Source organism: Diospyros lotus, chromosome 8 (assembly GCF_014633365.1).
Source record: "Diospyros lotus cultivar Yz01 chromosome 8, ASM1463336v1, whole genome shotgun sequence".
Lineage (NCBI taxonomy): Eukaryota > Viridiplantae > Streptophyta > Magnoliopsida > Ericales > Ebenaceae > Diospyros > Diospyros lotus.
Genome location: NC_068345.1, coordinates 34,286,832 through 34,313,864, shown reverse-complemented (window position 1 = coordinate 34,313,864; position 27,033 = coordinate 34,286,832). Strand labels below are relative to the sequence as shown.

Here is a 27,033-nt window from a genome sequence, read left to right as displayed (position 1 = left end):
CGGGGCATGGGTAGTCCTGAAGGGTGGCCATGAGGCTGCTCATTCCTTTCTCTACCCATAACTCCCTCCAATCCTTCCTCAGGCTCTACCTCAATCTCAGAAGTTCCTTCCTTTCTATTCATTCTATTTCTCAGTAAAATGGGATCATCCCTTTCGCATGGAGGGAAGTCAGGAGCCATTCTTATCGTGTTCTGGCAAGTGAACATGAGCATAAACTGCTGCTTCTAGGCCCCCATGTCTTCTCGTAGCCTCGCCATGGACCCTTCCAATCTTTGTTCCATCCTTTCCAACGAACCTTCCAGCTTGCGATCCATCGCCAAGATCGCCTCATGGTTCCTTTCCCCTCGGATGTCAAGTTGGTCAATCCTTCCCTGGAAATCTGACATAGTTGAGCTAACTTGCTGCAACTATGTCTCAAAATTCTTCATGCGGGTCCCTTCCGCCATTATACCAATCTAACAGCTTCGGCCAAGAATCGATGCTTTGATACCAAAATTGTCATGGCCTAGCCTGACAACACTCTTCCTCCCAATTCAAATATGAATTAGGAGGACCCAAGACTCGAATAGAGAGCAGTGACAGATAGAAAGAAGAACGAGAGCGAATAAAGAGAAGAACGGGAGAAAACTGAGAATTGGAGGAGAGAGTAGTAAGAATTCCGATTTTCATTCATACCATTTCCCTTGTTCAAGTAGGAAGATATACACCAGCGTCTGGGAGGAGAGATTCTCTTGCCAAGGTGGGTCCTACTCCTCTAACAAACTTGAAATTCCCTAACCATCTCTGCACATGGCAGTAACTACCTTATTCTAGAACTTATAGCAGTAAAATAAAGAGGCTATTAATATCTAAGGAATTACAACAACATAAGTAGTAAATATCAATAATAGAAATTTAAAAATAAGCTTCGGAGAGGCTCTTCTCGTGACAGAGATAGATCAAACGACCTACAATCTCTGATATCTCCCCTTGTTCATCGTCTGTCAGTTAGGATTTTCTCCCAACTTAATGTTAGGCTCTACAAGGGTGCTAGCTCCTTTGCCTCCTAGCAGGCCTATTTGCTTTAACAAATTCAGGATATACTTTTGTTGGGGCAAAAAATACCTGCCTTAGAATAGGCTACTTCTATTCCCAAAAAATATTTAAGTATACTAAGATAATAATCTCAAAAGTTTTAGCCAAACTTTCTTCCAGGGCTTTCTGTTCTTGAACATCATTACCTATAACAATTATATCATTTACATTAACCAGTAAAGCTGTCACCTTTTCCTTTATTGAGTGCTTAATGAATAGTGTACGATCTCCCCTGCTTTGATGATATCCCATGTGTCTCATTACCTTAGAGAATCTATCAAACCATGCTCTTGGTGATTGCTGAAGGTCATAAAGTGCCACTTTAAGTCTGCATACTTTGTCAAAATCTTCTATATAGAATCCTAGTGGTGGTTCCATAAACACTTCTTTCTCTAAATCCCCATGAAGAAAAGCATTATTCACATCAAGTTGTCGTAATTGCCACCCTCAACATGCTGCTAGAGATAAGAATATCCAAACTGTTGTCATCTTTGCCACAGGTGCAAAGCTCTCTAGATAATCAATCCTATAGGTTTGAGTGTACCCTTTAGCCACTAGCCGAACCTTGTATCTCTCCAATGTACCATTTGCATTATATTTCAAGTTAAAAATCCACCCACAACCCACTGGTTTGACCCCGTTTGGTCTAGGCACCATTTCCCAAGTCTGATTCTTCTCCAAAGCCCTCATCTCCTCCTGCATAGCTTGCTTCCAATTCTAATCTTTTAAAGCCTCATCAAACTAAATATGTACAATATCTGATAACTGTCAGGAATGACAATGGTATCTAAGGAGGTCAGAAAGCTTTTGTGCTTTTGGGAAAGACGATGGTAAGAAATATAGTTAGCCAATGGATGCTAAGTACAACTCCTAACCCTTTTTCGAACCGCAATAGGAAGATCCAAGTCATTAGGAATAGGGTTAGAAGGAATAGAAGGATGAGTGACTTCAATACCTAGGTTGGAAGCAGATGTTGTCCAGGCTGAGGATGCAGAATAAGCTGTGATCTTCTCTTGAACACATAGGGATAGACTTTAAACCTAACCAGGGATGGTAGCACTGTCAATGGCTGCTCTTCTTGTTCAGATGAGTCCTACTCACCTGAGTTGGGTGGGTGAGCAAGTGATTCAGATTAGGCATCTACTTCTGTCTCAAGAGATCTCATAGGAGCCAAATCTTAGTTGGGAAAAACACCTTGGTCACGACATTAGACATTCTCCCCTTGGTGACCAAGACTAGAAGACCCAAAAAAGGATTGAGATTCAACAAAGGTAACATCCTTAGACACATAGAACTTTCGAGAGGAAGGATGATAGCATTTGTAGCCCTTTTGTGTAGGAGAATAGCCAAGAAAGATACACTTAAGAGTCCTAGGATCAAGTTTATTCCTATAATGCTTCGGAATATGGACAAATGACACACGGTCAAAGACTTTAAGAGGAAGAGGAGTATGAAGACCAACATCAGGAAAATAAGAAGATAAACATTGAAATGGACTTGGATTGTGGAGGAGTTTAGAGGAAACCCGATTGATTAAGTAGGTTGTTGTTAATATTGCTTCTCCCCAAAAATGTTTAGGAACATGATGATGATGGAGAAGATCTCTAGTAACATTGAGGAGATGCCTCATTTTCCTCTCGGCCACCCCATTTTGTTGAGGGGTATCAATGCAGGAGGACTCATGAACAATTCCTGCTTGTTGAAAAAACTGATGCAAGTGTTGATTAAAATATTCTCTTGCATTATCAGTACAAAATTTCCTAATTTGGGAGCCAAATTGAGTAGAGATCGTTTTATGAAAGAGTGGTAAAACATTACCAATAGCAGCCTTATCCTTTAAAAGGTATACCCAAGTCATCCGTGTACAATCATCAATGAAAGATATAAACCATTTAGCCCCATAACAATTAGGAATTCTAGATGATCCCCAAACATCAGAGCGTATCAATGAAAAAGGAATAGAGGAAAATTTATTACTAATGGGATAAGACACTCGGTGATGCTTAGAAACTTCACACACATCACAATGAAAATTGCTAACACTTAAATCCTTGAATAAAGAAGGAAACATAGTTTTTATCAAAGTAAAAGGAGGATGGCCTAGATGATAATGCTGAAGCCATATGTTAGTGAGGGAAAAAGTAGACTAAGATGAATAGGCAAGCATAGGTTGATCCCCTTTAGTAGACACACTATCCCTCTCCAAGTAATACAACCCATGTTGCTCCTCAATAGCACCAATCATCTTCCCCGTGTCCAGTGCCTGAAATTCACATGCATGAGGAGAAAAAATAACACATCAATTAAGATCTTTAGTGAGCTGATGGATAGAGATCAGATTGGTAGATAGGTTAGGAACATGCAAAACTTGTTGGATAAGAAGTCAGAACTAAGGGTTACTCTTCCCTAACCTGCTATAGGAATTGAATTCCATAGGCTATGGTAATTCTTTTGGAAATTCCCATTGGTTTATAGGTTTCAAATACATTTAAGTCATAGGACATATGGTTAGTAGCCCCTGAGCTTGGAATCCACAAATCATTCCTATTGGTTTATGAGGCAGTAAAAGATTCAAAGTGGAAGCAATTACCTGCTTGTGCTAGAGGACAAGTCCCATCCTGAATAGTTTTCAAGAAGCTCTTGAGTTTACTGATTTCATCTACATTCAATTGACTTGCGTCAGAAGCTGTAGCGGAATCTGCCTTCTCTGTAGTGGCTTACTCCTACTCCTTGTTTGTGAGATAGGCTTGTGTATATTTTTAGATGATAAACTCCTGAAACCTCCGATCTTACTTAGAACTATCTCCTTCCCATGCAACTTAAAGCATGTTTCCTGAGTCTGCTTTGGCTTCTTACAATAGGTGCACCACAATCCTTCTCGATTTTGTAATCTAGGCTGTAAGTCAATCCTCCTCTATTGAGACTTGAATCTGGATCCTTCCACCTTATTGGTCACCGTGGTTAACCCCTCAAAATTGAACTCATTGAGTTCGATACTCTTTACTTTGAATCCTAGAAAAAACTTCATTAAGAGATGAAAGTTTCTCTCTTCCAAGAACTTGTGCTCTTGATCATACTCGACATTAAGGCCAACCAAGAATTCTACAATTCTATCTCGTTTAAGTATGTAGGGGCGGATCCAGAAATCTATGTAGGGGGAGGCTAATTTTTTTTTTTTTTTTTTTGAGGTGTAGAGTTGCACATCACAAATTTTAGAGTGGGTTGTAATTTTTTTTTGACTAAATTATTATTAAAAAATATTTTTTTTACACTGAAAATTAATTTTAATAGTGGATTGCCCTGGGCTGAAGCCCAGGGCAACTCACACGTGGATCTGCCACTACAAGTATGGCAGTAAGGGTGGCTGCTTCCTTGTTGCACACCATCTTAATATCCTAGTAGTGATCTAGGCGTAGCCAATATCCATTCATCTTGTTATAATAATCAGTTACAATCAATAACCCTTGCGCACCACTTATTTCTGTCTTAATCTCAAAGATTATCGAGGCATCTTGTACTTTAGAATAAATACGTTTTAACAGTTTCCCAAATATCCTTGGCAGAAGATAAAAACATGTAATTTCTCCTTACCTCAGGCTGCATAGAACTCCAAAGCCAGGACAGGATCATTGAATCCTCGATTATCCCATGCTATGAACATTGGATCTGAGCTCTTGGGGGTTGGTTTAGTTAAATGGGCTATCTACCCTCTACCTTTTAGGAAAGTCCTTACAGGCTATGACCATTGAAGGTAGTTTCTTCCATCTAGGCGATAGGAATGATGCATTCCCTGTAGGCTCACTAGCAGGAGGATTTTTGGTTGGTTGATCAAACGAGACAGCCTCTCTCGTTGCCACGAAAGGGGTGGTCTTAAAGATTTCTGACATTTTTGGATGGATTAATGGTTGAACAAGTAGGGTGGAAAGGAAAAAACAATACTGTGGTGTTGAGGAAGAAATCTCGGTGGAAAAGAGATAAAACCGAAAAAAGAGGAAGCAGATCAGGTTGAATAAATCCAAGAAGATGAGGTTGAATGAAACTAGATAAAGATTACAGCTGTGCCTGAGAATTACGAGAAAATTTATCTCCTTATCTGTTGTTGTTTTTGTATTTTAAACTCCTAAATTTTAGAGATAGATGATAGATAGATTTGTTGTATTTAAAGGAACCATGTAACTGAGAATTGTGTGAAGCAGTTGGTATTTTACAGCCCTATTACTTAGAGGGTATTATTCCTAAATTCTCTAAGTTTGTTCATGTGGCAATGAAGGCTCATAGTGATTAGATCCAATCGAGAGGATAACAAGGGCAGATCATGATGGCTCTAATACCATGTGAAAATGGAATAATTTCATTCATTCATTTACACAAAACAATATAGCCCTAGTTATAAGGTTGAGGAATTACAACATAAGAAAGATTACAATAGCTAAAACTAGGAAAGATTGTCTCTACAAGGTTTAGGAAAGTATCCTAAACTGGAATTAAGAAAGTATCCTAACTTGATTTAGCAATTTCTAAACAACTAAAAATTTTATCAGCTTCCAAACTTTGGGTGGATAATTATTCAACCTTCCATTTCCTTTCCTTAGTGAATCCTTTGGGAATCAACAATAATCATCACCACAAACGTTAATCCCACTAGGTTATTATATTCCATGTTATGCCTAAAAGTTTTTTGTTAACTTTTCTTTAATCTTCCTCTACATCTTTCCACTTTTTTTGTAGGAGCGTCTATTAGTATTCTTCTCACATGTCCAAACCATCTTAGTTGTGTCTTATGCATCTTACTTTTTACAAGAGTCACTCAATCTTATTACAGATAATTCTTGTTTCTAATTTTGTCTTTTCTTGTATTGCTGCATGTTCACCATAATGTCTTCATCTCAATTACACTCATATTTTGCACATATTGGGACACAATTGCCTGATGTTCTGTGCCATACAACAAAAATAGCTTATATTTATTTGATAAAATTCCTTTTTAGCCTTAAAAAGATTTTACAATTGCATAAAATACTTCAAGAATTTCTGTACTTTAACTAGCATCCTTAACAATCTTCTCTTCTTTTTGAGCAATTGATCTGAGACTGAGATTTCTAATCTTTCTTGAAATAACTTGATCCTCAAGTCTCACCATAACATCAGCCCCACTTCTATGTTTGAGCAAATAATGATTCTGCAAAAAGTTTTGAACATGTGAGAATTGAAATGTGATCTATCTTGTGATTGTCTACATTGGTCAATAGCAAAAAATTTCTTTATGCTTCAATAATCATCTTTCAAGATTGAGTAAAAACGGACTATGCTACTATAACATGGTGCAATTTTTATCAATGTGTTTAATCATCATGTTCATTTGAAACATGCATGTTAAGATATCAATGCAAGTATTTGGATGGCTAAGGGTGGGTGTGCGTACCTGAAATATTTCCCCAAATTGATTGCATTGTACAACAGTTCTTTATTATTGAACTTTAGTGTTGTGAAATATAGTATGAGAGGCATATTATACTTTCCAGTTCTCATGGTGGGTAAAATCATCAATCCAAACTGTATAATTTTGGAGTAAGAGTTGAGTTATTGATATTGTTCAATACAAGAATCATTGACCAGCTCTAATCCCTACATATATTTTGGTAGGAGGGCTACATTGTTTTTGCAGCATTTTGATTTAGAAATCTCTGCCATTCTACCAGAAGTCATGTTTCCTATTTATATGGAGTACATTCTTGTCAAATCTATTTCTCTTATCTTTATCTTCTATACTATCATTCAATGTTATAACCTTAACCAGATGGTGCTGATCCAATCTCTTCCATAACCAATTGTAATTCTCTGTCAACTTGGATTAGTTTCCATATTTCGTTAAAGTGCTTGTTTATGCTAATAGAACACCCTGTGGCCTTTGATGCTGAGTTTTATCATTTATGACCATGAGTTTCGGATCACATCATAGATTCCTGCTTTTTATAGCAGAGTTACTTATTTTCTTATAAAAACACATTTCATCCTTCAGTCTGGAGATGTGATCACTTGTGTTGGATCACACTTTTGGCTCTTGGGAACTATGTTCACTACCTGCCAAGTAGAATTGTGCATTGGAAAACATTCATCTTTTTGATACATCAGATTCAGGATGAGAGTTGAAGATTGGTTACAGATTTTATTTCCCCTCATGTACTCAATTTTTTTCTGCTGGGACCTCCTCCCTTTTGTATATGTTCTTAAGGTGGTTTCCCTTTTTCATGTACTTATTTTATTTTCAAAATAAATAAAGTATATGATTTTCTCTATATGAAAAAAAGAAGAAAGAGAGATGTGAAATTGAAACATTCATACCAGATAAGCATTTGAATCCATGATCATCTTAATCGGAGTGCTGGAGTTTAATTATTTTTCGTGATAAGTGATAGACTAAATTATAAAGGAAATTTCTTTTTTCTTTTTTGGCTAGATACAAAGGAAATTTTTATCTCTAGGGTTATATTTATTTTATATATCTGTATTGAAGTGAGCTAAACGAAATGAAAAACTGCTAGTATTTCTTTCCATAAATGTAGGCCACATGGTTAAGTCTTGTATATCTTTCTAACTCCATCTCTTTCTTATTTCATTATTTTTAACAGTTATAAATAGTAATGTAATTTCTACTGGGGTTTTTTCCCAACTCCCAATTGCCAATACAAAATAGTTATGGCAACATTTGGAGACTTGTGGTGCAATGCGAAAGCTATTTTGGACCTTCTGATGATAGTTAAATGAGAATCAAATCCTAATTTTGATTTTATCCTGTTGCTAAGGATTAATGTCCAAAGGGGTTTAAAGCATGTGGTTGATTTTATCCTTTCATTCTTGGTTTCTTTTCTTCTGAATTTTTCACAGTAATCAACTAAACAAATTCTTTCTTTTTTGTGTAGATCTCGAAACTGAGCATGATTCCTGTGGTTTGCTTAATGGAGTGGATGCTTCATAATAAACAGTACTCAAGGGAAGTTAAAATGTCTGTTGTGGTTGTGGTCATAGGTGTGGGGGTTTGCACTGTAACCGATGTCAAAGTTAATGCCAAAGGTTTTCTATGTGCCTGCATTGCAGTATTATGTACATCATTGCAACAAATTGTAAGTATTTTTTATTTCCTCTCTGATGCATTTTCCAGTTATGCTGAGTGCAACACTTCTTTAAACTGTGGATGATTCACCTTCCATGATGTGGATCGGTTCTATAATTGTTGATTTAGCAGTATTGTGTCCTAGAATTGTATAGGACAATTGTTTTTTTATAAATTAATATTATAGGGGATAATCCATGTGAACTCAAGCATAGATTCATATATTAAGTTTTAAGAACTTGGAAAAATATGGGAGGGAAATTTGATGAGCTGGAACTCACAAGATAACAAATAGTTGTCTAGCTTGTCCAATCCCTGCTTATTTTGTTTGCCGTTGTTTTATCTATGCTTATCAGTTAGTCCGTTCCCATCCTTGAGCCATTTCATAAGGTCTATTATTTAGATCTTGTCAGAATGAATACTGTTTCCAATTTGAGGATACATGTGCTCATTTTTTAATTAGGAAAAATAGCTGAGTTGTTTTTATCTTAATTTTTTTTCTTCACTTTTATGAACCAACTCATGATTTGTGAATGTTCCCATGACTACAAATTTGGTTGCATGTTGTGGGTGAAAGCTCTTAACTGTGACCTGATGAATGAGTTATGCTCTTGTCAAGGTGTATTCAAGATCAATCATCTCCTTTTACCTTTTCCATTAGATGAATAATTATTCCACTCATCTTATTTAGAAAAAAGGAATTTGGGCTTCACCAGCCAAACCCATATTTTATTGAGATGGTAGGTCAAACTTTTTAACAAATTGATTCAATTGATAAAAAATTATCATGTATGTCACTGTTACCATGTGGAAGGTAGCATATTGAATATATATATACACGTATTTTTGTTCAAATAATATGTTCAAATACTTGAATGAGGGGATTTTCAGAAAGACAATCAATTTTAAGTAAATGGAGTCTGTACTTTAGCCTCCTAAAAAAGTGTCTCATTATTGAAACAGAGTAACTTGTTGCTACTGATTTATAAGAGCAGGGACTATATGATCTGTAACAACGGAATTCTCTTCTTTGGTGCCTGGGCATTTTCTGAAATGGCTGAGCGATCAAATGAAAAAATTTTGTGGGCATGGTTCAAATAGATGTTTCAGTTCTAGTGTCACCATGACCACATATGCTTTGTAACTTACAAAATTCAATTCAATCGGACAAGAAAAATTGATAATATGACCAACATGGGCATGCATTTTAATGAATCAGTTGGTTTATTCATTGATCTTATTGAAGCTAGCAATGGGGGAGGGGGGAGGAATATTTCATTCAAGTTTAGTTTAAGTAGGTAAAATAAAATTACTTTGTTTTTTGAATTTGGTTTTAGCAGTAGTACTTTTTTTATTCTTCTTGTAGTTTTAATTTATTTTTCCCTCTTAATACATTTTTTTAAGAGTTGTGGAAGCAAATAAGTGGATGAACATAATTTTAGAACTTTGTTTTCCATGAAAAGCTTGGAAAAACGTGAATTTATGATACCTTCAATCATATTGGATATACATTTCCTTCACGTATATGAGCGTTTTTCTCAACTTAGATGCACTTTGTTACTTTTATTTTGTTGCTTAACTATTCAACTTCACTTCATAAAGTGTGTTTGGGACAATACTTTCATTTTATCATGTTGGCTCTATGGCTAAGCAAGCTTACTTTGCACGCAGTCTATAGGTTCCTTACAGAAGAAATACTCAATTGGATCATTTGAATTGCTGAGTAAAACAGCTCCAATCCAGGCATTGTCGCTTCTTCTGTTTGGTCCTTTTATTGATTACTATCTCGTTGGAAAATTTATAGGAAACTATAAACTGTCTTCTGGTGCCGTTGTAAGTACTCGTCTCCCTCTTAATCCTACTCCGGACTAGAAATTTTTGTGGCCTCCGTGGATATATCTTTACTCAATGATGTTTCCCAAATATATCTAATACATGTTGGCAATATGGCAGGTGTTCCTTCTTCTTTCATGCACCCTAGCAGTTTTTTGCAATGTGAGCCAGTACCTCTGCATTGGACGTTTCTCGGCAGTTTCCTTCCAGGTTTTGGGTCACATGAAAACAGTTTGCGTCCTCACATTAGGGTGGCTGCTATTCGATTCAGAGTTGGCTTTTAAGAATATTATGGGTATGATTATCGCAGTCGTTGGCATGATAATCTATAGTTGGGCCGTGGAGGTTGAAAAGCAATCGAATAACAAGATTGCACACCACACGAAAAACAGCCTCACAGAAGACGAAACTGCCCCATTGAAAGAGGGTATTGAACACATTCTGAAGGATGTTGAACTGGGTGAGTCCAGAGAGTAAGGTTATGCTGCCAACACCCTTTGCATATTTCCTGATCCTCACATCAGTTTAGGATTTAGATTTAGAAATTCTGACCAATGAGAATCAGAATATGCGGTTTCGTTAATATGTTTGTTTTCATATTTCTTAATTCTTATTGATGTTGTTGTTGTTGTTTTTGTTATGATTGGGTTGATGTCATAGAAACCACATGATGGTGCAAATAGGGTTTGGGACCAAAGACAAAAACTTGGAGCTGCAAAATTCATTCATTGTTCAATTCATTGTCTGTTTGTTTATTCATTGTTAGTAGGAGTATATCGTCATTGGCATGATGGAACAAATTGATTCAGCTAATTTTCACTGACTTTGTACTCTGTGGAGAAACAAATAACTTTACACAAAAACCAACTCCAACCCAATGTCAGAAATATAAATTATAGGGATTGTATTTGATTGGATATGGATTTAGATGGGATATATTTTTACCTTCACCTCTATTATTTTGTAATACTCATATTTGTTGGGTAGTGCATTTAGTTTCTTATTTCATATCTATCGGATAATAGATATTTATTGAATATCTATATTCGTTCAAATTAAATAAAAAATGTATATTTATTCAATTTTATCTCAAATTATCAAATTAAAATATAACATATATGATATAATATAAGGAAATAATATATATATATAAATTCATATAATATTTTCAATTACATAAATTTATATAACATAAAATATTTTCAACAAAAAACAAAATTATTTATAAATAGAATGAGAAAGATCTTTGTGGAAATATAACAAATTAGTAAAGCCTGAGAATTTTTTAATTCTTTATTTAACTATTTTAATCAACATTAATGAAATTCTAATTGAGTTTGAAGATAAGTAAAATTTATAATCTTACACATTTTTTCAATCTCTATATTTTATTTCAAAAATAATAATCATCTTGGTCGGTCTACTCTAGTAATTAGCGCTGGCTGGCGCTGGCGCTCAGCGAAGTTGAAGTACGAGTACAGAAGAGAAGAACCAGAAAGGACGCCGGAGAACCTCCAACTTTTACGTTCCTTCCTTCTTTGTATATCCGTTGACATTACGACGAGAGATGGCTTCGAGAGGAGGAGAGAGAGATGAATTGGATTCTCTATTCGAAGGAATGGTCCTTTTCGACCCTTCCGAGATCGCCGACAATGACAATTTCCATCTTCACCAGCAAGATAAAGATCAACAGCAACCAATTTCCCCGCCCCCTCCATCGGACGCGTCTCAGCCTCTTGACGAGAACCTCTTCTCCGATCTCACGCTTATCAATTCCGTTCAAAGCCACTTAACCCTCACTACTGATGATTCAGCCACCACGACTAGTAGGGAAGTTCCTTCCTCATCGATATCTCGGCAGGTTTCCACCAGAAAGAAAAGGAGGGCCGGTTTGAGGATTGGATACGGTAGAGATGCCTCCATTCTCGATGACCAATCCAATTCTCATCCTGCTCGATCTGCCGAACCAGAGCTCCCACCGCCATCCCCTTCTCTTCCGTCCTCACCGTTTACTGCCGAAACGGAATCTGCCGGATCTGCCCCGCCGCAACATGAAGAAGAAACCGCTGATTCTCTTTCGGTTTCTCATCCATCCCTTCCCACTGCGACGACCACGGTAGAGCTCGATTATTCGTCCCGCGTTTGTGAAGAAGTTGGCTCTTCGCTTAGTAGCGCAGCTAATGGTTCCTATAGAGATGATAATATGCTCTCGGATGCGGAACCTAGGGCTACGGTTTCGACGGACGATCTTCAATCAGGAGAAGATCAAATAAACATTAGTGCTCCGTTTGAGTCGAGGTTTGAGCAAATTAGGTGCCAGATCTCGAAGAAGCTCGGGCATGTTAGGGAACTGGTTGGTTCCGTCTCTGCTGTGCGGAAGGACTCTATACGGAGGAGAAGAAAAGCTGCCGAAGCTGTAAATCTTGCATCCGCCAGGTTCAGAGAACTTGAGAAGGAGCTGGAGGAAGCTTGCGAGGCCGAAGATTTTGAGACTGCAGAGAGGGTTAGTGAGAGCCTTGCACATGCAGAGACGGACAAGGAACAATTGGCCGTTGCCCTCAGACATGCCGAAGCGGATTGTGATGCTATCGATTCTAAGATACGGGAGGCTTTGGAGCGGCAAATTGCAGTTGAGGAGGAGTGTGCATCTTTGCTGAAAAACTTCTCTACGGTGAGTTGTATATCCATCAGCTTCTGAGAGGTCTCGGCTTTATTTCACTGAATTTCTATTCTGCGGCGTTATTTTGTTTGCTTCTCCTTACAAAATAGTATACATAAGATGGTGTAGAAATTTGGCATGAATAACCAGCCTTACAAGTTAGATCACTGCTGGCGGTGGTTTTAAGTCTAGTTTTAAGATTTCTGTTAAGCACACTACCACGTTGAAAGTTATCTGATGGGGATATGGTAGACTCTGATTTAACAAAGGAGCTAAACAAGTTGAAATCTATATTGCGGAAGGCTGGTGATAACTTGGCAGAAGAAAGCAGCTGGAAATTACACTAGCTGTCAACAACACAAATCTTGGCAAAGTTGAAATCTATAGATTCACTTTAGAAAGAGTAGCAGTGGAGAGAGACAGCTTGTGAATCCGCTGAAGGATAAATTGAAGGGTTGTTGTGATGCAGTTGTCCTTTCCAACGATGATTGAGAGCTCCTGTTTATAATGAAAAGGTCAAGTCGAAATGCCCATGTCCAAGAAATATGTATAGTTCATTGTGGACTACCACTCCTGTAGAGAGTGACATTATTATGATGGAAGTAGTAGTGGTAGTGCCACCATTGTCTTAGGTCATGGTGCAGAGAAATCCACATTCTAGTTGAGCTTACTCTCTTGTGCCTACTGGTCAACATCGAGCTCCCTTAAGGTAGAATGGGCAAGATCATGATAAAATGTGTATCTCTAGCCTCCAACAGCAGAGGGCAATGTAGTCCCTGCATTAGCATAGGTTGTTGGAGTGTTCTTCCAGTTGGATATCAACAATCAAGCTTTTGGATTGCTACTCAACATGGTAGAGGCAGCATAAGTGGAGATCTTGCCTCTACATGTTTTGTGAGGGGGGAGGGGGGGCCGTGGGTGGGGGGGAGAGGGAGTTGATAGAAAACTAAATGCCTAGCTGGAGAGTTCCATTGGCAGAGCTGTGGTGGTGTCATGAGCATCCTTAATTAGGAGAATGAAGAGCACCCTTGCAGCAAGGGTGTCATTGATAGCAAATAAAGCACTCTGATGGAGAGTTTAATGGACCCATCTATGTTGGTGCAGTAAGTGTTTGCTCAACAAGTGAAACTGGATACTCGATTTATCCTTGCAATGAGAAGGTCCAAGCTAAGAAGATGCTGCGTTAAGCGAGAGCTTCACAGTGGAACAAAATAGAAAACAAAAGGAAGAAAAATTCCTCAATAAATTGTATTGAAAGAAGAAATGAATTTCAAGCATATCGAGAGCAATGAGGAGGCTAGCTTATATACTAGCCTCAACCACCTAACAAATTCTGTTAACCGCCTACAATAAAACAGATCCTCTACAACAGCATACACAAACATAAAAATACAATCACTGCTTTGATTGGTCTGAAGCCAATCCTTCCACATGCCCCCTCAGACCAGACTCCATAGCAGACTTCCTTGTAGTTGCTGAATGCTGAAGCATAGGTGTCACCTTAAGCCCAAGCTCATCACACAAATACATAAATATATCCCTTGGCAGCCCTTTAGTAAATATGTCAGCCACTTGATGCAATGTAGGAACATACCAAATCTCAACATCACCACATTTAACTCTCTCACAAAGTGTACATCAATCTCGATATATTTAGTTCTAGAATGAAACCCCGGATTTTCTGCTATACACTTGGCTGCTAGGTTATCACACCAAAGAATAGGCATATGAGCACATGGATAACCTAATTCTGAAAATAGAGACTTCAACTATAGAACTTCTATCACACCTTGTGCCGTTGCCCTATATTCAGCCTCACCAACAAATCTGGCCACAACAGTCTATTTCTTTGAACTCCAAACCAATAGGTTGTTGCCAAGGAACACACACAAGCCACTAGTAGAACATCTAATAACTTTACACCCTGCATGATCAGCATCGGTGTGCATTATGAGATATAAATCTCGAGGGGAAGGAGTGAAAACTAGCCCTAAACCAACTATACCCTTGAGATACCAAAGCAATCTCTTGCAAGCCAACCAATGTTGAACCTTGGGAGAGGACAAAAACTAACTTGACTTGTTTACCACAAACGCCACATCAAGTCTTGTATAAGTCAGATATTGAAGTTGTTGGAACATTTGTGCTAGATTAGTGGAATAGATATCAGAAAATTTATGTAAATGATAGAATTCTAAGAATTGTAAGAATACTTGATTCAATAAGCAAAAGTCCCAACCGATTACAGCCCAAGAAGAAAAGAAAATAGAGCAATTCGAGAGGCCCTTGATCTCTCCTACTTCTGGAAAATTCTTCACACCCCATGCTCACCACCAGCACCTCTCTTTTATTCCTTCTTCTCTAACGGAATTGGAATCCGCACATGCAGGTTGTTACACAACCTTGCAATTCCTACTCTACCCCTCATCTAACAGCTCATCTTCCTAATTCCAAAATTATCCCTGATTTCTTGGACACCTTTGGTATGTCCAGTGAATCGGTGGTCTATCAATACTCCCTCCCCCAACTTTCACCTTGTCCTCAAGGTGGAAGAATGGAAACTGCTGCTGGATCATTGAGTAGGGCTCCCAAGTAGTTTCCAATGGTGGCAGGCCCTTCCACTGAATCAGCACTTCTGCTCCTTGCAGGCCCCTACCATTCCCCGAACACACTCCTAGCATCGCTGAGGGTTCCACCACCATTTCCAGATCTTCAGTAAGCTATGTAGGCAGCTCCCTCGTGGCCTTCATTGCCCCCTTAGCCTCCCGTAGTTGGGACACGTGAAATGTTGGGTGGATTTGACAATGCGATGGCAGTTTCAGCTGGTAAGCCACAGGGCCTACCTCCTTCTCAATCTCAAACGGGCCATAATAGCGGGCCGCTAGCTTCTCATTTGCACGGGTAGCCAAAGATCTTTGCCGATACGGCCTTAATTTCAGATACACTAAGTCGCCTACCTGGAACTTCACATCCCTTCTTCCCCCATCTGCTCTCTTCTTCATTATGGCTTGTACTCTCGAAAGTTGCACCTTTAAGTCATCTAGGACCTCATCCCTTTCAATCATCTGCTGCTCCACCATCGAGACGGGGGTAGTTCCCTTCTCAAACCTCACTAAGGGAGGCGGTTCCCTCCCATACACCACTTGGAAGGGAGTTAATTTAGCAGCTGTGTGATAGGAAGTATTGTTCCATAATTCAGCCCGTGGTAACCAAGTGAACCAGGCCTTTGGTTTGGAAGAAGCAAAACATCTCAAGTAGGTTTCCAAAGTCCGGTTGAGTACCTCGGTTTGCTCATCCGTTTGTGGATGATAAGCTGTACTTCTTTTGAGTTTGGTGCCCTGCAGCCTAAAGATCTCCTCCCAAAATCTGCTCATAAAAATTTTGTCTCTGTCCGACACAATGGACCTAGGAACCCCATGGAGCCTTACCACCTCCTTGATAAAAGTTCCAGCCACCTCCCTAGCTGTAAATGGATGTTTAAGTCCAATAAAATGCCCATATTTGCTAAGTCGATCCACCACAACCAAGATTGAGTCTACCTTGTTAGATTTTGGAAGTCCTTCAATAAAGTCCATGGCGATGTCGTCCCAAATCTGGTTAGGAATTGGTAGTGGCTGTAACAGTCCCCCCGGTGACAAGGTTATATACTTGTTTTGTTGACAAGTCGAACATTCACTTACATATCGATGCACATCCTTCTTCATACCTGGCCAATAGACATTCGCCGCCACCCTTTTGTAAGTTTTTAAAAACCCCGAATGACCTCCCATGCTCCCATCATGCCCTTCTTGGAGCATCAACGGAATTAGTGCGGATCCCTTGGGTAAGTAAAGTCGTCCCTTGTAGACGAGGTGCTTGTCCACCAGCTGAAAATTAGGATGGGAGGAGGGGTCAGCTTGTAATTCTTGGATAATCTTTTGCAGCCCTGCATCATTGTTTACCTCACTTGCCACCTGCTCCAAATGGACCACTCTAGGCACTGTCAAAGCCATCAAAGTTGCTGTGTGGCAGATTCTGGATAGTCCATCAGCCGCTTTATTCTCCATTCCAGCTCGGTAATGTATCTCAAATTGGTAACCCATCAACTTCACCATCCATTTCAAATATTCCGGACTTACCTCCCGTTGCTCCATCAAGAACTTGAGGCTCTTTTGATCCGTTTTAATTAAAAATTTTCTGCCTAACAAGTAGTGCCTCCATTTTTTTACCGCAAACACTATGGCCATGAGTTCTCGTTCATAAACGGATTTCTTACTCCCCAACTGACTGAACGCTTGGCTGAAATAAGCGATCGGCCTCTGCTCTTGCATCAAAACCGCCCCCATTCCATGCCCCGAGGCATCAGCTTCGATGGTGAAAGGCTTCTCAAAGTTGGGTAAGGCTAAAACGGGTAAGGACACCATTTTAGCCTTGTTGTTGGAAGGCCTCTTCAGCAACCGCATCCCACAAGAAGTTGTTTTTTTTTAATTCATCAGTTAGAGGCCGAGCAAGCTTACCATAGTCTCTCACAAAGCGTCTGTAGTACCCTGTAAGCCCAAGAAATCCCCTCAATTCCTTGACCATTGTTGGAGTAGGCCAATCTATCATCGCTTGCACCTTGTTGCTATCAGCTGAAACTCCCAAATAAGAAATAACATGGCCCAAATACTCAATTTCCAGCTGCCCAAACACACACTTTTTTCTGTTGGCCACCAGTTGGTTGTCCGTTAACACCCTTAACACACATCTTAGGTGTTGTTCATGCTGCTCCAAGCTGCTGCTGTACACCAAGATATCATCGAAAAACACCAACACAAAACGCCTCAAATAATCTCTGAAAATTTCATTCATCAACGCTTGGAAAGTAGCCGGAGCGTTCATCAATCCAAAAGGCATCACTAGGAACTCATAATGTCCTTCATGAGTCCTGAATGCTGTCTTCGGGACATCCTCGGGCCTAACCCGAATCTGGTGGTAACCAGATTTTAAGTCAAGTTTGGAAAAAACCCTAGCACCATGCAATTCATCAAGTAACTCATCTATTACCGGAATGGGAAATTTGTTTGGAACCGTTACCTTGTTCAAGGCCCTATAATCGACACAAAAGCGCCATCCCCCATCCTTCTTCTTGACCAATAAAACTGGGCTAGAAAATGGGCTGGAGCTGGGTTGAATGATCCCCGCGACCAACATCTCTCCCACCAACTTCTCAATCTCATTCTTTTGTAAATAAGGATAACGATAGGGTCTTACACTCACCGGAGATGATCCCAGAATGAGGTTTATGGCATGGTCTCTATCCCTGCTTGGTGGCAGCCCTTCCTCAGCAATAAACACCCCTCTAAATTCAGCCAATGCGCCCCTTAAGAGTTCTGGAACTGCCCTCGGATCTTCCTTAATTTCAGCTGCCAATGTACCCAATTCCAGCAGCATTCCTTCCCCCTCCTCCTTAAATGCTTTCACCATAGCCTTTAAGGATACCAAGGTCTTGCTCAAGCTAGGATCCCCTTGCAATGTTACAGCCATGTCTCCTACCTGAAACTTCATTGTGAGAGTCTTCCAATCCACATTCATCTTACCTACCGTTGCTAGCCATTTCATTCCCAGAATCACATCCGAGCTTCCCAGCTCTAAAGGTAAGAAATCTTCCACAATTTGCAAGTTTTGGAGCTGAAGCTTCACCCGCTTGCAAATTCCAGCCCCTTGAACTGCCATTCCCGTCCCCATAATCACACCATAGCCGGCTGTTTCCTCCCTACTTAGGTCCAACAGCTGCACCAGCTCCACAGAAATAAAGTTATGGGTTGCTCTTCCATCAATCAGGACCACAACTGGCTGTTGCTCTATCTCCCCTTTTAACTTCATCGTCTGAGGTGCTATCAATCCTACCACAGAATTCATAGACAGCTCAATAACCTCACCCCCTTGGACTGGTTCCCCTACTTCCTCCCTTTTTTGGCTGAGGCAATGGTTGGCATCTCCATCCTCTACCCGCTGCTCCTCCTCCCCTACTTCTTCATCATAAATCATCATCACCTGCAACTCTTTGTTCTTATACTTGTGGCCGATTGTATACTTCTCGTCACACCTAAAACACAAACCCTTATCTCTCTTGGACTTCCATTCGGCCTCACTAAGCCGTTTCCAAGGCTGGTTACTCACCCTCCCACTGTTTTGGGGTTGAAATGGATAGGGAGAATTTGCTGCCACAGATTTAGGAGCAGGTTGCGCTTGGAGCTGAGGTCCCCCACGCTGGTAATTTGGAATAGTGAGTGAAGCGGACTGACCTCTATTCGAAACCGGTCCAGTTACATTTCCCCGGAGCACCAGGTTCCTCTCCTTTATTCGTTGCGCCAGGTCCATCATTTGCTCCAAACACCTTGGCCTCAACACCCTCAACTCAGCCCTGATCTCCGGATTGAGACCGTTGATGAAGTGCCCTTCTAGCACCGCTTCTGGCAGATTCTCCAAAAGCGATGCCAGTGCCTCAAAGCTTTGACGGTAGTCCGAGACAGACCCCCTCTGCCGAAGAGCTAAAAATCGCTCTTCTACCGACCCTTCTTGAGTGGGTCGGAATCGGTTTCGCAACAACAGCTTGAAATCCTCCCAAGTCCTCATTCTCCGCCTTTTTTCTTCCCACTGAAACCACAAGAGGGCAGGTCCTTCCAAACATACAGCTGTTGTATCCACCTTCTCTATATCAGTCAGCCCATTCACCGTGAAGTACCGCTCGGCTTTGAAAATCCAGCCATATGGGTCACCTCCATCGAAGAGCGGCATTTCCAGCCGGCGTCCGCGAGATTCTAATCGCCAGCCACCCTCAACCCCCTCCGTTTCAGCTCGCCTCCCACCCGCCTCGGGCGTCGCCTTCGAGTCACCTACCCCCGGTGATTGTTCTCCCCACTTCTCCTTGTTCTTCCTTTCTCGTTGTTGCTCCTCCCATCTCGCTCTCATCCATTCAAACTGTTCCAACAAGGAAGCAACGTTCTTCTCCATCGATCGAATCTCACTTCTCATGGCATTCGATTCACTCTTCATAGTGTCCACGCCTAGTTGTACACTATCCAACCCCTTCTCTAAATCTCCCACTCGATCCGTTAAGTTCACCATTGGGATCGCAATGCTCTGATACCAAAATGATAGAATTCTAAGAATTGTAAGAATACTTGATTCAATAAGCAAAAGTCCCAACCAATTACAGCCCAAGAAGAAAAGAAAACAGAGCAATTCGAGAGGCCCTTGATCTATCCTACTTCTGGAAAATTCTTCACACCCCATGCTCACCACCAGCACCTCTCTTTTATTCCTTCTTCTCTAACGGAATTGGAATCCGCACATGCAGGTTGTTACACAACCTTGCAATTCCTACTCTACCCCTCATCTAACAGCTCATCTTCCTAATTCCAAAATTATCCCTGATTTCTTGGACACCTTTGGTATGTCTAGTGAATCGGTGGTCTATCAGTAAAATAGTGTTGTTTATGTCTTGTTTAGTTGGTTAGGAAAAGTCTTTTAGAAGGATTGTTTCTAGAAGGACAACTAGCCGATTGTTTAAAGTAATGGTCAGTTGGGGGCGTTTATTTTCTGTTATTGTAACTCCCGCCCTATGGCTTATAAATAGGAGTTGGGAAGGGGCTATTGTGTGGTACTTCATTTTGTGCTTTATGTAGGAATTCTATCTTGTGAGCGAGTGCAGTGTTGTTAAAGGCGCGCCTAGGCGCAAGGCCTCTCAAGGCGTAGCCATCTCGCCTTGCCATGCCTAGGCGAGGCGAGATCCAGCTAGGCACACCTCCCCCAGGCGCAACTAAAAAATCAGTATGTTTTATTTTTTTAAACATTTTTTTGTTAAAACTTAAAGAGAAAGAAAATAATAAAATATAATATTAAAAAAACAACAAAATTCAAAAATATCATCATGCTCCAGCTCATCCGATTTCTAGAAGGCCAAAAGACTACACCTCCACACCAACTCTCTTACGCAACAACACTCTCTTCTCACGCAACGCAGCAAGCCAGCAATTGCAACTCTTCAAGTTCTTCTCCAGTTTTGATTGAGGTGCTTCCCTACTTCTCCAGGCCAAGGTAACATATCGACAATCCCTTCTTCTTCTTCTTCTTCTTCTTACGCTGCTGGCAGCTGCTAGCCTGCTTCTTCTTCAACAATCCTTGTTGCTTCTTCTTCTTCTTCTTCTTCTTCTTCTTCTTATTACGCGGATACTTTTTAATCTTACGTTGCTGCTATCCTTCTTCTTCTTCTTACACGGCTGCTTCTTACGTTGCTGCTATCCTCCTGCTCCTTTTTCTTCTTCTTCTTCTACTATCCCTCTTCTTCTTCTTCTTCTTCCGCTACTGCTAAACTTCTTCTCCTTCTTACGCTGCTGGTACTGCTAGCCTGCTTCTTCTTCTTCTTCTTCTTCTTCTTCTTCTTCTCTTCCTTTGCTTCTTCTTCTTCTTTCTTATGCTGCTACTACTTATTCTTCTTCTCTTCCTCTTGTTCTTCTTCTTCTTCTTCTTCAGTTTTTTTTTTAATTTTTATTTGTTGATGCCTGTTGCTGCTGCTTCTTCTTCGTTTTTCTTTTATTTTTTGATGCCTGTTGCTGCTGCTTCTTTCTTCTTGTTATCCTGCATCAGTTCTCCATTCCGGAAAATCCCACCGCTAATTAGAATTCTTTTTCAACCCCTCCCTTCCTTGGTTGAAATTTAGCCACTTATTGATCCATGCTTCTTTTCAGAATTTTTTTACAATGTTTTTTCAAATTTATGACTTCTTGCTTATGATGATTATGGCAGATATCCTAATCCTAATGGCATCTGATTCAAATGCTCCTAGTGACTCCTCTGGCAGTGGTAGAAAAGATCTAGCATGGAAATATACTGCCAGATCCAAAGGACATAAACTCTTTAAAATGTAATTTTTGTGGAATAATAACGAAATGAGGGGTTTACCGAGCTAAACAACACCTTGTTGGAGGGTATAGGAATGCCAAAGTTTGTTCAAAATGTCCTTCACATGTTAAAGAAGAAATTAGAGAGTATATGTCGAAAAAGCTAGAAGAGAAGAACAATAGTAATGTTATACCAGATTTTGACGACATTGATACCCTTGGAGATGATGATAATGATGAAGTGGTTTTTGAAAGAGGTGTTAAAAGGCTTGTGTCTTCAAGTTCAAGTCAAGGTTTAACTATGCAACAAAAAAAGCAGAGGATGAAAGGGCCTTTTGATTTGCTTTTGCCTCCTAAACCTAAAGTGAGCACTGGGAAGCAAACAATAATGGAGACCCATGTCAATAAAGAACTAAGGGAGAATGCTTGTGTTTGGTTTTCAAGATGGATGTATGAAGTTGGCTTGTCTTTCAATGCAGTCAAGTATCCAAATTAAAGCCAATGATTGAGGCTATTGGTCGAGTTGGTCCAGGCATGAAACCTCCTAGTTATCATGAGGTGAGAGTTCCTTATCTTAAGAAGGAGTTAGAGCCTGAGGCGCAAGGCGAGGTGCGCGCCTGGTAGGTGCAAGGTGCATGCTGACTAAGAAGAAAGAAAAATATACTTCTTAATTGAATAATAAGTCATAAAATAGATCCTAATCACATATCAACATTTATGTTATCAAAAAATTCAAGAATTCAACATATATTAAATAAATCACAATATAAACATACTTCATGACATACTTGTAAATTTCAGCAAATTAAATCCCACCATATTTAAAATTGCCATTAAGATAAGGAACTAAAAATTGCCATTAACAAATCTTTATCATTAAGAGGCTCTCCAATAGCCGCTAAGGCATGACGTATAGTCTTAATCTTCAAGATATAAGCATTTATGGACAAATCATGCTTCTTAATAAATCTAAGTTGTTGCTTTAACTAAAAAGATCTAGCAACAGTCTGTTGAGAATACAAGTTCTCAAGAATTGTCCATACCTCAACCGTTGACTCGCAGTGAATTACCTGGCCGAGAACATCCTTATCTATAGTGGAGAATAGCCATCCTAAGAGTAGCTAATCTAACATGATCCAGCTAAGATACTCTAGATTAACAATTGGCTCTTCATGCTCGGACATTATGTACTTAGGAGGTGGTGTGGCCTTGTTGACGAATGTCACAGAACCAAGGCCAATTTTGCTGCGGATTTATTTACCTGCTATGTCTCTTTATTATTCCATAGTAATTCTCTTTTGTTCCAGCTATTAGTTAGTTAGAGAGAATGTCCAGCTGTAAAGGTGTCTAGGATAAGACAAAATAGTTGGTTATGAGGGCTGCAGTCTGCTATGACAGCCCCTTAGGACAGCTATATAAGCCCAATCGGCTCCTGTAAGTTGGCATCGAGTATCAATTAACCAATTCCAGATTCCTACTCTCTGCATTCTCTCTACCTCTCAATTCTTTCTTTCTTCTTCTTCTCTAAACCTTTCTCTTCTCTTACGATTCTCTAACGGATTCTAATTCACACCGGAACGGAAGGTTGACAGTGGTCACAGCGCAACTGTGACATTTGGTATCAGAGCATCAATTCCGACAGTAGAGTAACAACGCAGAGTAATGGCTGAAGGAACTCCCATGAAGAATATGGAGTCACAATTCCAGCAAGTCACCTCGACCGTGGGGGAGTTCCAACTTCACGTGGATCGTTTGGAACTGGGATCTGAGAAGAACTACGAGGCTATCGGAGGACTAGAGTGTAGGCTCGAAAATGGTTTGAATCAGATGAGGGAAGATCTCAACCAGATGAGAGAGGAGATGGGAAATCAGAATCAGCGATTCATGCTGATGTTCACCCAGCAAAACCAGGTAAGAATAGCCCCTGACTTCCCTCCTAGAACTAAAACATAACCTATTTTACATAATGAAAGGATGAACCGAGGAAATGGGACCTCAGAGGTTGAGGTTGAGGTTGAGTAGGACGATGAGATCGAAACTTAAACAAGGAGAGGAAGAGAGGACAGACTTTACTCCACCCCAACCAAGATTTCCAATGCCTCGAATGGAGATCCCGGTATTTGAAGGAACTAATCTTAGGTGGTGGATTAGGAAGTGTGAATGGATGTTCGAATGGTATAATGTACTAGCAAAAAGAAGGGTGGTGCTGGCTGTGGCTTACTTTGACGATACGGTGGATGCATGGTTCCAAGGATGGACCCGAACGAGGGAGAATTATACTTGGAGGGAGTTTTCAGAAAAGCTATGTGAAAGGTTCGGGGAGAGGACCATGTCGGACACTATAGAGGAATTCAATAAGTTAAGACAAGTGAGAAATGTGGGGTCTTACTTGAGACGTTTTGAGGAGTTGAGGTCATTGATGAGTAACAATGACCCCCACCTATCGGAAGCTTACTTTGTTTCTAGTTTCCTTAGCGGCCTCAATGAGGATTTGCGACCGATGGTGAAAATGATAAGGCCCCGGACGGTGGAACAAGCTGCGGAGAGTGCCAAGTTGCAGGAGCTAGTGGTTGAAGCCCTTATGAAAAAGCAAAGACAGCAACAGAAAGTGATACCCGAGGGAAATTGGCAGCAAGGGGTGAGCAGTAAAGGGACTTATAGAGACTCAGCGAAAGGAAATACTGGGGGGAGAAATGTAGGTGGTCCGTATCAAGGGGGACGGATGGAGGAGACTAAGAGGCTTCCCGGCACATGTTACAAGTGCGAGAATAGGTACTATCCTGGGCACCAATGCAAACGCCAACTATTATTGTTGGAAGGAGATAAGGATGGTGAACTGGAGGCAGAAGAAGTAGAAGATTTCAGAGAAATTAGAGGGGAGGATGAAAAGGAAGGTGAAGGAAGGCAGCTTGTCAATTTTAATTGACAGTGGGAGCACCCATAGTTTCCTTGACAATAGCACTACTAGGAAGCTAAAGTGCCAACTCACTGGGACACCGCCCTTGAGTGTGGTCGTTGCTAATGGAAACTGGGTGTTGAGCAATTCGGCGTGCCTAGGTTTCATATGGGAAATGCAGGAAGAAAAATTTGAGGCAGACCTTAGATTGTTGCCGCTAGGGGGGTATGATGTGGTGTTAGGAGTGGATTGGATGAAGGGAGTGAGTCTCATAAGCTTTGATTTCAACCGAATGGAAGTCTCATTTGAAAAAGAAGGGAAGAGGATGACGCTTACCAGTGGGCAAGAAGTTGCGACCTGCAAGATGATCACGGGTAAGAGGCTGCAAAGGGTCCTCAAGAGCAAATGGAGTCAGTTCACACAGTTGTTTTCCATTGTGGAAGTGGAAAAGAATCCTAATGGGAGAGGGCTGGGGGAGCTACAACTCACTGTCAGCCATTAGCGTAAAGGTGTCGACCACGTATGCACGCTACCCGTTATTGATGAATTGCTGGCAGACTTTAAGGATCTCTTTGTGGAACCAAAGACCCTTCCTCCTAACCGAACTTTGGACCATACCATTAACCTAAAACCAAATGTAGAGCCAATCAATGTCAAGTCATACCGTTATGCCCCCATCCAAAAAACTGAAATCGAAAGGATGGTAAAAGAGATGTTGAGCCAATCCTTCATTAGACCAAGCCAAAGCCCCTTTGCTTCCCCCGTCCTATTGGTAAAGAAAAAAGATGGCACTTGGCGTTTTTGTGTAGATGATTGCCAACTTAACTCTCTAACCATCAAAGACAAGTTTCCCATACCCCTTGTTGAAGACCTTATGGATGAACTACACCAAGCCAAGTTCTTTTCCAAGCTAGATTTGCGCTCTAGCTATCACCAAATAAGGATGAAGCCCGAGGACATTCATAAAACGGCCTTCCGAACACACCATGGTCATTTTGAGTTCTTGGTGATGCCCTTTGGGCTCACCAACGCCCCAACCACTTTCCAATCTCTAATGAATCAGATGTTTGAACCCTATTTAAGGAAGTTCATCCTTATGTTCTTTGATGACATCCTTGTATACAGCCCCACCTTGGACCAACACCTCATCCACCTAAGAACCACTCTTGAGGTCCTTAGAAGAAACCAGCTATTTATTAAAAAATCTAAATGTGCATTTGGCCAGAACCAAGTGGAATACTTGGGACACTTAATTTCAGAAGAAGGAATCAGCACCGATCCCAGCAAGGTGGAGGCCATGCTCAGCTGGCCAAAACCCACTACAATAAGAGCTCTTAGGGGATTTTTAGGGCTTACTGGTTACTACCGCAAGTTTGTTAAAGGGTATGGGGTCATGAGCAAACCCCTTACAAACCTGTTAAAGAAGGGAAACTTTCAGTGGGGGTCGGAGGCAGATTCTGCTTTCGAAGGACTAAAGTTGGCAATAAGCAGGGTACCCACACTAGGACTGCCGGACTTCAACAAGCCTTTCGTGCTTGAGACGGATGCTTGTGGAGTTAGAATAGGCGCGGTGTTGATGCAAGATGGAAGACCATTGGCTTTTCTAAGCCAAGCTCTCAGTCCTAGACACCTTGGGCTTAGTGTTTATGAGAAGGAGTTCTTGGCTGTCTTAATGGCTGTGGAAAAGTGGCGCCATTATTTGGAGGCGGGAAGGTTTGTAATCAAAACGGATCACGAGTCCTTGAAGTTTCTGCTCCAATAAAAGCTTCAATCTCAACTCCAAAAGAAGGGGATGGCCAAACTAATGGGATTTGATTACTCTATTCAATATAAGAAAGGGAATGAGAACCTAGCAGCGGATGCATTGTCCAGGTGCCAAGAGGAAGCAAGAGCCGCCGCCATGACTGTGGTAATTCCCGAATGGTGTAAAGAGGTGGTGGACAACTACGAGGGAGATGACCATATTAAAGACCTGCTGGAAAAATTGGCTCTGGGAAGTAGGGAGGCAGAAGGATACACAATGGTGGATGGGCTGCTGAGGTATAAAGGCCGAATAGTAATAGGCCACAAGGAGGAGCTTAAGAGGAAAATTCTGCAGTCACTTCATGAGTCCCCTTTAGAGGGACATTCGGACATCCAAAACACCTACTTAAGGGTGCGGTAGCTATTCCACTGGCCCGGGCTTAGGGGGACGATCAAGGACTTTATTTTGGGATGTGATACATGTAAGAGGTGCAAACATGAGAACGTGGCATACTCAGGGCTTCTGCAACCACTACCCATTCTAGAACAGTCATGGACAAGTGTGTCCATGGATTTCATCGAAGGACTGCCACGTTTTGAGGGCAAGGATTGCGAAATGGTGATTGTCGACAGGCTGACTAAGTTTGCGTACTTTGTGAGGCTAGCACACCCTTACATAGCCCAAGAAGTGGCTAGGGCGTTCACTGACTGGGTAGTAGCAATGCACGGGGTCCCTAAGACTATCATATCAGATCGGGATAAGATTTTTACCAGCCACTTTTGGAGAGAGTTGATGAAAAACATGGGCACGGAACTCAACCTATCAACTGCCTATCACCCTCAATTGGATAGG

The 27,033-nt window shown here is 40.8% G+C and overlaps 2 protein-coding genes across 3 annotated transcripts in view; both read left to right on the top strand.

The window, feature by feature from the left end:
• The window catches only part of LOC127807933 (UDP-rhamnose/UDP-galactose transporter 2-like), a 45,183-nt gene that overhangs the window by 14,314 nt on the left and 3,836 nt on the right, over positions 1–27,033 (top strand). Inside the window, exons 3-5 of one of the 2 annotated variants that reach the window (XM_052346169.1) lie at positions 7,995–8,195; positions 9,857–10,018; positions 10,139–10,478. In XM_052346169.1, coding sequence (XP_052202129.1) covers positions 7,995–8,195; positions 9,857–10,018; positions 10,139–10,478 — 703 coding nt within the window. Of the gene's footprint in view, positions 1–7,994; positions 8,196–9,856; positions 10,019–10,138; positions 10,618–27,033 lie in introns of those variants that run through there. The other variant, XM_052346168.1, reaches the window with a different exon arrangement.
• Positions 11,456–27,033, top strand: part of LOC127807931 (uncharacterized) — a 32,449-nt gene continuing 16,871 nt past the window's right edge. The window contains exon 1 of the mRNA XM_052346166.1: positions 11,456–12,689. Coding sequence (XP_052202126.1) covers positions 11,586–12,689 — 1,104 coding nt within the window. The 5' untranslated portion in view covers positions 11,456–11,585. The remainder of the gene's footprint in view (positions 12,690–27,033) is intronic.